Source organism: Trachypithecus francoisi, unplaced genomic scaffold (assembly GCF_009764315.1).
Source record: "Trachypithecus francoisi isolate TF-2019V2 unplaced genomic scaffold, Tfra_2.0 Lachesis_group17, whole genome shotgun sequence".
Taxonomy (NCBI): Eukaryota; Metazoa; Chordata; class Mammalia; order Primates; family Cercopithecidae; genus Trachypithecus; species Trachypithecus francoisi.
In genome coordinates, this window is record NW_022681462.1 from 99,146,135 (window position 1) to 99,160,992 (window position 14,858).

At 42.3% G+C, this 14,858-nt stretch overlaps 1 protein-coding gene across 2 annotated transcripts in view; it reads right to left on the reverse strand.

Moving 5' to 3' along the window:
- CPSF3 (cleavage and polyadenylation specific factor 3) overlaps positions 1-14,858 on the reverse strand; it is a 53,266-nt gene that overhangs the window by 3,634 nt on the left and 34,774 nt on the right. For both annotated transcript variants that reach the window (XM_033176594.1, XM_033176595.1), the window contains 4 exons: positions 14,524-14,618; positions 11,923-12,010; positions 3,685-3,754; positions 68-164 (listed from right to left, as the gene is read on the reverse strand). In XM_033176594.1, the coding sequence (XP_033032485.1) occupies positions 68-164; positions 3,685-3,754; positions 11,923-12,010; positions 14,524-14,618 (350 nt within the window). The remainder of the gene's footprint in view (positions 1-67; positions 165-3,684; positions 3,755-11,922; positions 12,011-14,523; positions 14,619-14,858) is intronic.

Here is a 14,858-nt window from a genome sequence, read left to right on the forward strand (position 1 = left end):
ACAGATTATTTATGCCTTCACTTTACTTCCCAAATGTTATGAAACGTAGGAAAGAGCAGCTACATACCCGTGTCTCCAAGTTAAGGTTGGCAGTTTTCCCGTCCACTGTGACGCTAAGAATAGAGTCATCCTTGACACTTACACAGTCTTCTCCAAATATGTCCCTTAAAATAAGCAGAAATGCAGGATTAGTGAAAAGCCCAGCTTTACATATTTGAGGAAAAAAATTAAAACTGAAGATAGGTCCTAGTTCTAAAGTAGAACACTGTATTTACTTTTTTTTTTTTGAGATGGAGTCTTGCTCTGTTGCCCAGGCTTGAGTGCAGTGGCTAGAGTCCAGCTCCCTGCAACCTCCGCCTCCCAGATTCAAGTGATCCTCCTGCCTCAGCCTCCCGAGTAGCTGGGATTACAGGTGTGCACCACTGCAGGTGGCTAATTTTTGTCTCTTTAGTAGAGTCAGGGTTTCACCATGTTGGCCAGGCTGGTCTTGAACTCCTAGCCTCAAGTGATCCACCTGCCTCAGCCTCCCAAAGTGTTGGGATTACAGGCCTGAGCCACCATGCCCAGCCTGTATTTATTCTTGAGACAAGCTTCTTATTTGCCTTGATACAGCTTATTAAGTTTATAAAACAGGGAAAATGCACAGCTATTATTCAAGAATGATCTATTTAGCAGGCATCATGCTAGGTGGTTTATATACACTATCTTAACCTAGAATAATTTTGGTAAGGATCCTCTTTTACATGTGAAGAAAACAAGACACAGAAGTTAAGTGATTTGCTTAAAGCCTCAGAACTAGTCAGCAGCTGAGCTGGCGTTCAAATCCAGGTATCTAGGTTTAAGCGGCTCCCAAGCCCACTAGCTGTCCACTCCTACTTTAATTAAACTCGGTACTTACTGAGCATCTTCTATGTGGCAGGTGCTGTGCTAGGAGCTGGGGATACAAAAAGCACTAAGACATTGCCTCTGTCATCGAGAAAAACAGTTTCGATCATTAATTTCAACATCGTCCCCACTGGCACAGAGGTGCTGGGAAATAGCAGTCCACCAGCAGGCTGAGTGCAGGTAAGACAGGCAGGCAGTGACTCTACAACCCACGGACCATGGTCAGCCTAGGACAGTTAAGCACTGACAACACCGTATAGTAAGCTGGGGAAGGGGGCAGTGGGAATCAACTGCTTGCATCTTCAGGCAGTTACTGTTCATCATATGTGTGAATAAAGTTAGCTGGGACCCTAGCCCAAAGGAAAATATTATATTTTATTTATTTATTTTGACACTGAGTCTTGCTTATTGCCCAGGCTGGAGTATATGTCACGATCTTGGCCCACTGAAACCTCTGCCTCCTGGTTTAAGCAATTCTCCTCCCTCAGCCTCCTGAGTAGTTGGGATTACAAGCACCTGCCAGCACACCTGGCTCATTTTTGTATTTTTAATACTTTAGATGGGGTTTTGCCATGTTGGCCAGGCTGATCTCAAACTCCTGATCTCAAGTGATCCACCCGCCTTGGCCTCCCTAAGTGCTGGGATTGCAGGTGTGGGCCACCGCACCCAGCCAAAAAGATTATATTTTAAATACAGAAATGTATTCAAAAGGATAGGAAAAAAAGGCTTTATTTCCATGTGATCCACTGTTGGCTTGTCTAAAGAAACCAATACATTTACTCCTATCTAATCCTAAGTATTATAAACAACTGGGGAAACAGCTGCATTTTTAAGGGTACGATTGGCTTTGAAGTTTCAGCACATGGGAACCTGCCATTCCTGGGTCGAATGGAAGCTGTGTCATACTCCTGCTCCTCAGAGTTGAATAGTTCTTGTGTATTTGTGAGAGGTGAGGGAGAGCAAGGGGAGGCGGGAGGAGTGGCGTCAGGAGGACAGGGAAGAAGGCCAGAGTGAAGGTCCAGTGGAAGAGCCACAGCCTCCCACAGACTGCCCTCCCCACAGCTCCCGAGGACCAGCTGCAGCAATGGGAACTTCCACTCTGCACCCCGACTGCAGCACGTGGGAGAGCGGGGCCAGTGCAGGGTCACACAGGTTTTCTATTTCTGTAGAGCCCCTGGGAACAGAGCCACCAACAGGACTGTAGTAGTCAAGTCCCTGGTCACCAACACCCACCATCTACAATAGGGCTCTTTAACCTGGGGTCCCAGGATAGCCGGTGGGGAGGGTGTTGTCTAACCCCCTCGAAATCCAAGGTAGAACTGCATATATGTATGTCTCCTGCCTCCCCACAGCCTTACCTGACTGCCAAAGGGGCCAAGGATCTAAAAACGATTAAGATACTCAGACGTCAACACTGGCACAGTTAAGTCCTCTGCGAAATGAGTTGAGAGAACCAGAGGCTCCAGGGGTAGGAACCAGTAAAATCGGTGGCCTTTTCAACAGCCATGGAAATCACTGTGCCTGCACTGTTAGCTGGTTTTGTATGAGAGGAATGTTCTTTAAAATCAAAGTGACAACACAGAGAATACTGTTTTGAAGATGTATGACAGCTTCTATAAGCAAAGTCATCATGTAAAGCCTATCTTTTTTCTTTTTTTAAAGCCACTAAACTGCTGCTTTAGTGGGCCGGGTGCGGTGGCTCACGCCTGTAATCCCAGCACTTCGGGAGACAGAGGCAGGTGGATCACAAGGCCAGGAGTCTGTGACCAGCCTGGCCAATAGGGTGAAACCCTGTCTCTACTAAAAATACAAAAATTAGCTGGGGCCTGTAGTCCCAGCTGCTGGGAGGTTGAGGCAGGAAAATCGCATGAACCTGGGAGGTGGAGGGTGCAGTAAGCCGAGATTGCGCCATTGCACTCCAGCCTGGGCAACAGAGTGAAATGAAAGTTTATGTCTACAAAAAAAAAAAAAAAAGGTTAGTGTAGAATTTTGGGGAAAGGAAGGAAGGGACAGAAATCAAAAAGCCTTCTAAACTAGGAGGACACTTTACTTTGTTAAAATGTCTAATGGGGTGAGGGCTCATGTCTGTAATTCCAGCATTTTGGGAAGCCAAGACAGGAGGATCCCTTGAGCCCAGGAATTTGAGACCAGCCTGGGCAACATAGGGAGACCCTGTCTCTCCAAAAAAATAAAATGAAGCGGGCATGGTGGTGCCAGCCTGTGATCCCAGCTACTCGGGAGGCTGAGGCCGACTGCTTGAGCCTGGGAGTTGAGGCTGCAGTGAGCCGAGATCACGCTGCTGTATTTCAGTCTGGGCAATGGAGCAAGACTCTACCTCCCAAAAATAAAAATAACATAAAATAAAATAAAGAGAAATACTTAGTTTAAAGGTAATTCATCGTTTACAGACTATCTAAGAAGAGTCTAGAAGAACACCATTTTACAAAGAATTCACATTTAACAATACATAAAATAATTCTTGAAGATACAGTAACATTCAGCTAAGATTTCTGTACTTGTCCTTGATAAGAATGCTTCAACCCTTGCTGACTGTGCCAGCATCCTGAAACACTGTATTACAGGAAACACCAATGGCTGACCTAGCAGGCCACAGGTGAGTGCGGAGCTGGCAGGGAGCGGTTCCAACCCCTCTCCTTCCTGACAGAGAAGCAGGCCTCAGAGCAGTGCAGTGGCCTGGTCAGAGCCACACCCCAGTCCTTGTAGGAGCCAGTGCCGAATCCAGGCCTCCTTCCAGCCCACTGTCACTACCTTGTTGAGAATAATGGGTGAAAAACTTACTGAAGCATGATCTCCAATCTCTTGCTATAAACGTGCATTTCTAATTTTTTAGAAACCTTCTGTACTGCACCTGGAAAAAAAAAAAAGCGACAGAGTTCAATTTCTAAATTCCTATTCAGAATAATTTCCAAATCAATAATCAGAATCTGGTTACTGATAAAGTGATTAACTATGGAATCCTTAAAGTGACAAGCATGGATTTGTATTATTTGCCTGCTAAAGGAAATGGATACTTTCATCATTTAATTTCATGTTCTTTTTATTTGTATTTAAAAAAAATTTTTCAATTACATCTTTTCACCCTTTCTCCAATATTTCATGTTCTTATTAAAGAACCACAAAATGGCACTTCATATTATTTTTAATTTCCCACATTTCTCAAACTTTACATTTATGACCACGGGCAATTAAAATAACTCCAGGAATTCTAGGGGCATATTCCAGCTCAGAGATCTATGAAGTCTTTTATCTAAAATGTGGTATAAATTTAGCATTCTATTAGATATAATTATTTTAATAAAAATTAATATTTAAAGTGACTTGCCCATTACATTACACAGCTTTCCTTCCAAAACAAAGAAACCTGACAGCTTGGGAAGATGAGCCCCCCTTAATACGGAGTTTCAGACATGCTCTGACCCCTCATTCCACAGCTCAGCGCGTCACCAGTAGCAAAAGAGCGCAGAGCTCACGGTCTGGCGCTTCCCCAGAAAGTTAAACAGTGAGCATTTGACCCAGTAATTCTACTCCTCGGTATAGATCCAAGAGAAATGAAAGCATGCATCTACAGAAAAACGGACAGCCAAACCCCATGGCGGCACTATACATAAAAGCCATAAAACAGAGCCAACGAAAGTATCCATCAACGGATGAATGGAGAAACAAAATGCATTGTGTCCACACGATGGGAAATTATTTGGCTATAAAAAGGAATGAAGTACCAATTTATGTGAACACGGATGAACCGTGAACACAGCATAGTGAAGGAAGCCAGTCATCAAAGGCTATACACTGTATGATTCCATTTATCTGAAACGCTGAGAACAGGCAAATCCAGGGAGGCGGGAAGTAGATCAGTGGTTGCTTTGAGTTGGGGAGAATACAGAGATTGGGGCATCACAAGTAAGGGATATGGGGTTCCTTTTTGGAGGTGTTTGTTTATTTATCTATTTAGAGACAGGGTCTTGCTCTGTTGCCCAGGTTGGACTGTAGTGGTGTGATCACAACTCACTGCAGTCTTAACCTCTGGGCTCCGGTGATCCTCTCACCTCAGCCTCCCAGGTAGCAGGGACTACATGCATGCACCACCATGCCCGGCTAATTTTGTTTGTGTGTGTGTGTGTGTGTGTGTGTGTGTGTGTGTGTAGAGACGGGGTTTCACCATGCTGCCCAAGCTGGTCTCAAACTCCTGGGTTCAAGCAATCTGCTCCCCTGGGCCTCCCAAAGTGCTGGGATTACAGGTGTGAGTCACCATGTCTGGCCTGGTGTGAGGTAAATGTTTTAAAGTTGATTGTGGTGATGGTTGTACAACCCTTAATATGCTAAAAAAAAATCACTGAATTCTACACTTTATATGGATGAATTGTATGTGAATTATGTATCAATAATGTTGTTACAAAAAAAGAGTAGTGCAGAATTTTAAAATCCTTCAGACAAAACACACATACACCCTATATATATGGATATTTTTACCATTTAATTTCATGTTCATATATATATATATATATATTATATATATATATAAAATGAACAAAAAAGACTTCATTTTACAAAAAGGCTATCAGAATATAATGAAGAGAAGGCAACCTTGGTGGCATTTGATCTGGATTGAACAGACTAAGATAGGAAGCGAAGACCAGCTGAGCTCTTAGAAGGATGGGGGCCTTAGAGCTGAAAGCTGGGCTGGTCCAAATACGAAAATCCGAAGTTTAGATAGGAAGAAGTCAGTTTGATAAATAATAAATATACATAATCAACTTCCTCTTTTATATATATACACATGTGTATGTGTGTGTGCGCGTGTGTGTGTATGAAATGGGGGAAAATACCAGAAATAATCTTATGGACTTACCTATCAACAGGAAAATGTAATATAAGACTGCAATTTCTTTCTTCTTTTTTTTCCTTAGAAAGAGTTGCCCAGGCTGGAGTGCGGTAGTGCTATCAGAGCTCACTGTAACCTTGAACTCCTGGGCTCAAGTGATCCTCTCATCTCAGCCTCTCAAGTAGCTAGGCTACTTGTGTGCTACCATGCCTGGCTAAGACTCTGTCATTTCAAAGAGACTTCAAAAATTATGATTTCTTCAATGCACTTTCAATTTCTCAGCCCAAGTAATTACTTCCTCATGTAACACTATGACTTTTTAAAATAGTATATCATCTAAGTGTAGCTTTATTAACTCAATTCTGCACTCCCACATACCTATTTCAATCTACTCTATGGAAAAGACCCAAAATTGTCATTTCTCCTAAACTATTCTATAATTCAAACCATAGTTCATCTAATTCTTTTTAATCCATGAATTTCAACTGTATATACAACTAACTACTCGCCTATAATCTCAGCACTTTGGGAGGCTGAGAAGGGAGGACTGCTTGAGCCCAGGAGTTTGAGACCAGCCTTGGCAACATAGCGAGACCCCATCTCCATTTAAAAAAAAAAAAGCCCAGGTGCAGAAGCTCACACCTTTAATCCTAGCACTCTGGGAGGCCAAGGTGGGTAGAGCACTTGAGCTCAGGCATTTGAGACTAGCCTAGGCCACATGGCGAAACCTTGTCTCTACAAAAAATACAAAAATTAGCCAGGTATGCTGGTGCACATCTGTAGTTCCAGCTACTTGGGGGGCTGAGGTGGGAGGACCACTTGAGCCCAGGAGGTCAAGGCTGCAGTGAGCTGAGATCGCACCACTGTACTCTAGCCTGCATCAGAGTGAGACCCTGTCTCGAAAAATAAAGTAAAATAAAAATATAAAAAAACCACAAAGACAAAAAACTAACCAGGTGCTAGCCAAGAAAGCTATGTAATAGAACTTTTATACTTTAATTATTAGTTTTATTATTACTAAAATAAGCACTTAATTGACATGTAAAAACAGTCTCACAAAATATATTAAAAAATAAATATCTAAGGTATGAAACTATTGAAACTTTCCAAAGTTTATGTGTGTGTGTATGTGTATGTGTATATATATTTGCAAATTCCTGCATTAATATTTAGACAAACTCGTCAGACACATGAGATCATATTAAACACAGAACTATACAATCAGACACGTATGCCTGTCCTTAATAGGTCAGTGTGTCAAAACAGGACACACACATGCTGAAAACAGGTGCCATGTAAAACAGAAGAATGTTATGGAATATAAAAACAAAATAATGTATTTTGAAAATATGTAAGATTTCCCCTTTGGTTAAGAATGGGGACACATAAATTGAGGTTGGTGGTGAGACACATACACTCAAACACACACACACACACACACACACCCCTGCAGACACAAATACAAGTTGTTTCCAGAATATGGACTGAAGTGTCAGGAGGCTAAGATATGAAAAGGGAGAAAAATGCCATCAAGGAAGAATGGGATTGTTTCACAGAGGTGCCTTGAGAAGAGGGCAACTGTTTCTGTAAATGGCCAGATGGCCTTCTAGGCTTTACAGACCAGAGGGTCGCTGTCGCAATGACTCAATTCTGCTGCTGTAGCAGGAAAGAGGCATCAGAGGAGATGAACCAGTGCGCACGGCTGTGCTTTGGTAACACCGTACTTACCAAAGCAGGCGGGCTAGGTGTGGCTTGTGGCCCACAGTTGCTGACTCTGCTCTCAGTGTGAAAATCCCAGGTTTGGATAGGAAGAAGTCAGTTTGATAAATAATACATATACAGAATCAACTTCCTCCTGAGCAGCGTGAGTGTCATGTGTACCAGTTCTTGCAATACTTGTCACCTTTGAAAGGAGCAAGTGCTACTTATTAAAACTTAGCCCTGCGAGTGACAACTCGCCATGCTAATGTATCACATACATAACCCGGATCGTTATGTTAAAGTTCATCCTGTCTGTTCGCTTTCTGTCACCACTTAACAGCTAATCCAACAGGAAATACTGCTGGCTTTATGAAAACAACTCCAGAATCCAGCCACTTTGCGATATCCCCACGACTTCCACTCTAATCTGGGCCACTGTGTGCCACCTGGATGACTGAAGCAGATCCCAGCTGGAGCCTCTACTTTCTTGCTTGCCCTCTTAACAGTCTACTTTCAGCAAGCACCACAGTAATTCTTTAAAAACTGTCAGATCCTAGGCCGGGCGCAGTGGCTCAAGCCTGTAATCCCAGCACTTTGGGAGGCCAAGATGGCGGATCACGAGGTCAGGAGATCGAGACCATCCTGGCCAACATGGTGAAACCCCGTCTCTACTAAAAAATACAAAAAACTAGCCGGGTGAGGTGGCGGGCTCCTGTAGTCCCAGCTACTCGGGAGGCTGAGGCAGGAGAATGGCGTAAACCCGGAAGGCAGAGCTTGCAGGGAGCTGAGATCCGGCCACTGCACTCCAGCCTGGGCAACAGAGTGAGACTCCGTCTCAAAAAACAAAAAAACAAAAAAACTGTCAGATCCTGTCTCAGCCCCACTCAAAGCTCTGCAGCATTGCCTCATTTTACTCACACTGAAAGTCTGAGGTCCTTACAATAGCCAACAAGACTCTATGGGATCTGCCCAACTCCAAACCCTATCAGGAAGCCCTGGGACACACCAGAATGTCAGATCCTTGGAGGGGGCAGATCTGTTTGCTTTGTTCACTGATGTTTCGCAAGCATTTCGAGGCACGCCTGTAATCCCAGCACTTTGGGTGCTCGGTAAGTATCTGTTGAATGTTAATGAAAATATGCAGTCGAATGTTAATGAAAATATGCAAGCACTTGATCATCGGAGAGGAATATAAAACCTCATTCTCCATAAACTACAAAATGGGGAAGAACTAGGAAACACAAGGCACCCAACCAGCTCAACAAACGCTAAATACACGGAACACATGGAAACAGCCCAGTTCTGACCTGTCTGCAATGAATCTCTGCTGCAATGGCCAGAGGCTAACCAAAGGAATGAATGTTTTTATTATTAGCGTAAGAGGGATCACTAATAAAATAGTGATAATTATTTTAAATTCAATTACTGCTGATCAGAGTGAAGGTATATTTCATTTTGGACTGGAGCATTAAGAGAAATAATCAAGATAAAGGCAAACCAACCTATGACAGGCCATGCATTCCTTCCTGTATGAGACACACATGAGCTCTGTGGAGATGATCTGTCACACCACAGCACCTCTTGCTCTTCAGCGCCACCGCTAGGCAGAGCCCTCATCAGAACAGCCGATGCCATCCTGACAACATCTCTGTGATCCCTCCTCTGCCAAATGGAAAACAGGCTGGCAGAGCTCAGACCCTAAACATCACCAAAGACCTTGTAGTCACACAACATCCTAACTGGCCTAAAAAAATGCCATTTTTGCAAAGAAACTTCATTTTTCAGAAAAGTATATCAATTTCTAATTAGTTGACTATTACAAAAAAGACTTCCTTTTACAAAAGGGCATCAGAATATAGTGAAGAGAAAGCAACCTTGGTGGCATTTTACTTGAACTGAACAGACTAAGACAGGAAGTGAAGGCCAGCTGTGCTCTTAGAGGATGGAGGCCTTAGAGCTGAAAGCTGCGTGGCTCAAAGCCCCTGGGCGTGATTCTGCTCTCCGCACCTAACCCTCTTCCCCACGTCACTTTCCTAACTTCTGCACCACTCCTTACTCATGATCTTTTAAAAAGATCCTCCTAGGCCTGGTGTGGTGGCTCAAGCCTGTAATCCCACCACCTTGGGAAGCCAAGGCAGGCAGATCACAAGGTCAGGAGTTTGAGAACAGCCTGACCAACATGGTGAAACCCTGTCTCTACTAAAAATACAAAAATTTGCCAGGTGTGGTGGCGGACGCCTCTAATCCCAGCTACTCAGGAGACTGAGGCGGGAGAATTGCATGAACCCAGGAGGTGGAGGTTGCAGTGAGCCGAGATCGCGCCACTGTACTCCAGCTGGGGTGACAGAGCAAAGACTCCATCTCAAAATATATAAAAATAAAATAAAAAAATAAAAAGATCCTCCTTCAGCTGGGTGCAGTGGCTCACGCCTGTAATCCCATCACTGTGGGAGGCTGAGGCGGACAGATCACCCGAGGTTGGGAGTTTGAGATCAGCCTGACCAACATGGAGAAACCCCGTCTCTACTAAAAACACAAAAAATTAGCTGGGCATGGTGGTGCACGGCTGTAATTCCAGCTACCCAGGATGCGGAGGTTGCAGTGAACTGAGATTGGGCCACTGCACTCCAGACTGGGCAACAAGAGCGAAACTCTGTCTCAAAAAAAAAAAATTAAATAAATAAAAAAATAAAAAGATCCTCCTTCCCACCCTGCACACTTTTATTTTTACCACCTAAGATAAGTAAGAGAAAAACAATTTTTTTTTTATTTTGAGACGAAGTGTCACTCTGTCACCCAGGCTGGAGTGCAGTGGCGTGATCTCTGCTCACTGCAACCTCCGCCTCCCAGGTTCAAGCAATTCTCGTGCCTATGCCTCCTAAGTAGCTGGGATTACAGGCGCCTGCCACCACCCCCGGCTAATTTTTTTTGTATATTTAGAACAGATGGGGTTTCACCATGTTGGCCAGGTTGCTCTCAGACTCCTGACCTTAAGGGATCCACCCGCCTCAGTCTCCCAAAGTGCTAGGATTACACGTGTGAGCCACCGTGCCCAACTGTAAGAGAAAACTGACAACTGCATTTTTTCCGTCAACATTTTGTACCCCAGGATTAAGACTGTGACCCTAAGCATCATGTAAGAATCAAGGGTGCGGCATTCTTCTGTGGCTTATATAAACGCACAGCTGTCTCTTGTGTTACAGGCACATGGGAGGAGCCATTTCCCATGAGTTAATTCAACTAAAACAAGTTATCAAATGATGTCCAAATGATCATTTTTACAATTACTGAAAACAAATTCAAATATCAGTGACTCAAATGAATAACAGATTTAGATTGTCTAAGTATTTGTTTATATTATAGATGCAGCATAAGAAATGAATTATAAAGTAGTCTGCTAAACTTTTTTCTCATGAAATCAAAGAACTAACTAATTGTGTATTTTCAAGGAACAATAATATTCTCTCAGAGCCCAGGATCTAATGGCATGTGAAGAGTAAAGGCTGAGGCTTCCCAGAATACTTTCCATACGGTCACTTCCCCCAGCACAGCACATAGGACTACTCCATATGCCAGAGACTCACAGCTTAAAACATGTAAAGAGCTGGGTACAGCGGCTCATGCCTGTAGTCTCAGCCACTCAGGAGGCTGAGGTGAGAGGATCATTTGAGCCCAGGCATTTCAGGGCAGCCTGGGCAACAAAGTAAGACTTTGTCTCAAAGAAAGAAAGAAAAAAAAGACATATTATGTTGCCTTAAGCATAAAATAGAATCAAACAACACAAAAATATCTTTACTGTTTTCTCTGGTTGAAAATTGTCCCAGAGGGAGATTCAATTCTATTCAACAAATTCTATTAAATATGAAGATAGTAGCATATCTTTCTAATCTAACTGGCTCAATTCATCAATATTTTGGAATTTCGGATTCAATTATTTTTAAGAGGACTGCTTCTAAAAGGATTTTATCTTAGTCTTAACTGCAGCCAGGTTTTTGCAGTATGAGTGAAGAGCCAGGACATAAATAAGCAAAATACTAACAATACGCATTGCTGTGTATATTTTATATCTTAAAGATCACACAGAAATGATCAAGTTTGTTAGGAGTCTATTTACTGCTTTTTAGTTCACAGAAACATAAGAAAAATGAAACAGTTAAAGGATAAAAATGAGTGGCCGGGCGTGGTGGCTCACACTTGTAATCTCAGCACTTTGGGAGGCTGAGGCAGGTGGATCACGAGGTCAGGAGTTCAAGTCCAGCCTGGCCAACACACTGAAACCCCGTTTCTACTAAAAATACAAAAATTAGCTGGGCGTGGTGGTGGGCACCTATAATCCCAGCTACTTGGGAGGCTGAGGAAGGAGAATCGCTTGAACCTGGGAGGAGGAGGTTGCAGTGAGTCGAGATCATGCCACTGCACTCCAGCCAGGGCAACAGAGCTAGACTCGGTCTCCAAAAAAAAAAAAAAAAGGATAAAAATAAATGAACTCTTACCTTTTCTTATTTTGGGATTTGACTGAACTTCCAATATCACAGTTGTTACTGTATCTGCATACATATCATTAGAAGGGTTTGCCAGCCACTGGAAAGCAAAAGGCAGAATTAGGAAGTTACCTACCTATAGTGACCAACCACAAAAGCTATGACTACAACCCACCAAACCATGGACTCTACATATGGAACTACTGCTTCCAGTATTTTCACTGAAATTCACTGACTCACTGTTTACTGAAATTAATACTACCATACTCCTCTAATATTCCATAAAGAACAAAATTGTACTGAGCACTTCCTTTTGACATAATGTGTTACAGGCATTATCATTTAATTTTCATAACAAATAGCATGATTAATTTCATTTTATAAAAGAGAAAACTGACTCAAAAGTAACTCGTACAGGATAATTACTGGTACTGGGACTGCTCAAATTCCTAATGCTTATATTTAGTATAGTATATGACTACAGACAGAATGTGAAGAGGATAATTTTTTTCTTTTTTTTTTTTTGAGATGGAATTTTGCTCCTGTTGCCCGCTGGAGTGCAATGGCGTTATCTTGGCTCACTGCAACCTCCGCCTCCTAGGTTCAAGCGATTCTCCTGCCTCAGCCTCCCAAGTAGCTGGGATTATAGGCATGCACCACCACGCCCAGCTAATTTTATATTTTTAGTAGAGGTGGGGTTTCTCCACGTTGGTCAGGCTGGTCTCGAACTCCCGACCTCAGGTGATCCGCCCACCTCGGCCTCCCAAAGTGCTGGGATTATAGGTGGGAGCCACAGCGCCTGGCCAAGGGTGTAATATTTTAAAATATTTACTTTCGCTTCTCACACTGAGCCTCAGATCCCCTGGCTTTTGTTCCTAGGGTAAACAATCTCTGACATGTTTACCCTAGGAACAAAAATATATTATCTACTATGCATGTATAAATGAATGAATGAATTGTAGAGGCAGGGTCTTGCTGTGTTACCCAGGTTGGTCTTGAACTCCTGGGTTCCAGTGATCTGCCCACCTTGGCCTCCCAAGGTGCTAGGATTATAGGTGTGAGCCATCATACGCAGACTCTAATAGTATTTAGTAGAATGAGCTAAATTAATGTCTCTAATAACTTTCTCCCTCTTTCTGATATTAATATTTTACATATTGTTGTATGTAACTTCATGTTTATAGATAACTACTCCTTTTCACACTTTCTTTTTTTTTTCTTTTGAGACAGGGTCTCACTCTGTCACCCAGGTTGGAGTGCAGTAGCGTGATCTTGGCTCACTGCAACCTTTGCTTCCCAGATGCAAGTGATTCTCCTGCCTCAGTCTCCCAAGTAGCTGGGACTTCTGGTGCCCACCACCACTTCTGGGTAATTTTTGTACTTTTAGTAGAGACGGGGTTTCACCATGTTGGCCAGGGTGGTCTCGAGCTCCTGACCTCAGGTGATTCGCCCGCCTTGGCTCCCAAAGTGCTGGGATTATAGCTGTGAGCCACTGGGCCTGGCCTGATACTTTCTTTAGTTGCTTTTAGCCTTATGAATCAAATTTAGACTTAAATCACAGGATTGTATTGGGACCAAAGCTGACAAATCTTTTTTGTTTTAAAAATAGAATGTATGTGAGGTGGGTGGATCACTTGAGGTCAGGAGTTCAAGACCATCCTGGCCAACATGGTGAAACTCCATCTCTAACTGAAAATACAAAAATTAGCTGGGCATGGTGGCGTGCACCTGTAGTCCCAGCTAGTTGGGAGGCTGAGGCAGGAGAATCGTTTGAACCTGGGAGGTGGAGGTTGCAGTGAGCTGAAATCACACCATGGCACTCCAGCCTGGGCGACAGAGCAAGACTCTGTCTCAAAAAAAGAAAAAACAATTAGAATGTATGAATGAAATAGTTGACCATCTACCTTGGCAATTTATATACAGTTCTATCTTGGGGCATAGCAGTAGACAAGGTGCCTCCCTGGACTATTCAACGGTAGGACTCACTTTGAAAATCCTTCTTTAAACTTAACAGGTGCCAATCTATCAAAATCAACCATGCAACTCCTTTGGTATCTGTCTTCCAAACTCCACAAGCTGGAGTTTAAAATTCTAACAGGAACCACATCACTTAATTTAATAATTTCTGTCCTTTCCAGATTTGGGTCACTTTATTGTTGTTTATTTGAATCTTCAAAATTCTGCTCTTTTAATGAGTGGTACCTAAGTTTGTTATAATTTAACATAATTAAATTTTTTCCTTAAGAATTATAAAACCTTTTGATATAACTAAAGATATCCTGGAATACCATAAAATCAGGTAAGACTTCTATGAAAGGACTATACTTACCACACATACTAAATACAAACCCTTAATTTATTATTAGGTTTTTTTGTGACTACATAGAAAATGCTCATCTACTTAATAATACTTAATGCTGGTCCTTAAAACATATATATATATATATGTGTTTTATATACAGCAGGTTTTATAAGAGAGAGAGAGATATATATATACGCTTTCCAACAATATTCTTTTTCTAATTGGGAAGAAACTAATATTCTCTACAATTGTTCATGAACTCTTTTTAAAACTTTTTTCTCTCATTGTTTAGGTAAATGATCTTTTCTTACTTCTAATACCACCATGCCTGGTTCTTGTATTACAGTAATATTTTTGAACACTTTCAGAGCAGGTTTTTCTTGAATTTCTAATTCTTCCACATCACCTGAAAGAAAGACGTAACTATAAGATGTATATACTTTTCTGATAATCTTCCAGAGACCATTCATTTGTTTATAGAGACAGTTAAAGCAGCTACACAATGAAAAAGTAAGTAACTCATTTGTATAGTCAATTTTTAAACAGCAAAGTACAGCAACGGAAAGGTCTGAACATGTATTGCAAACATTCATCTATCTAGGTAGCATTTACCTCGGACAGCAAACATTTTATCAGTAGCAAACTT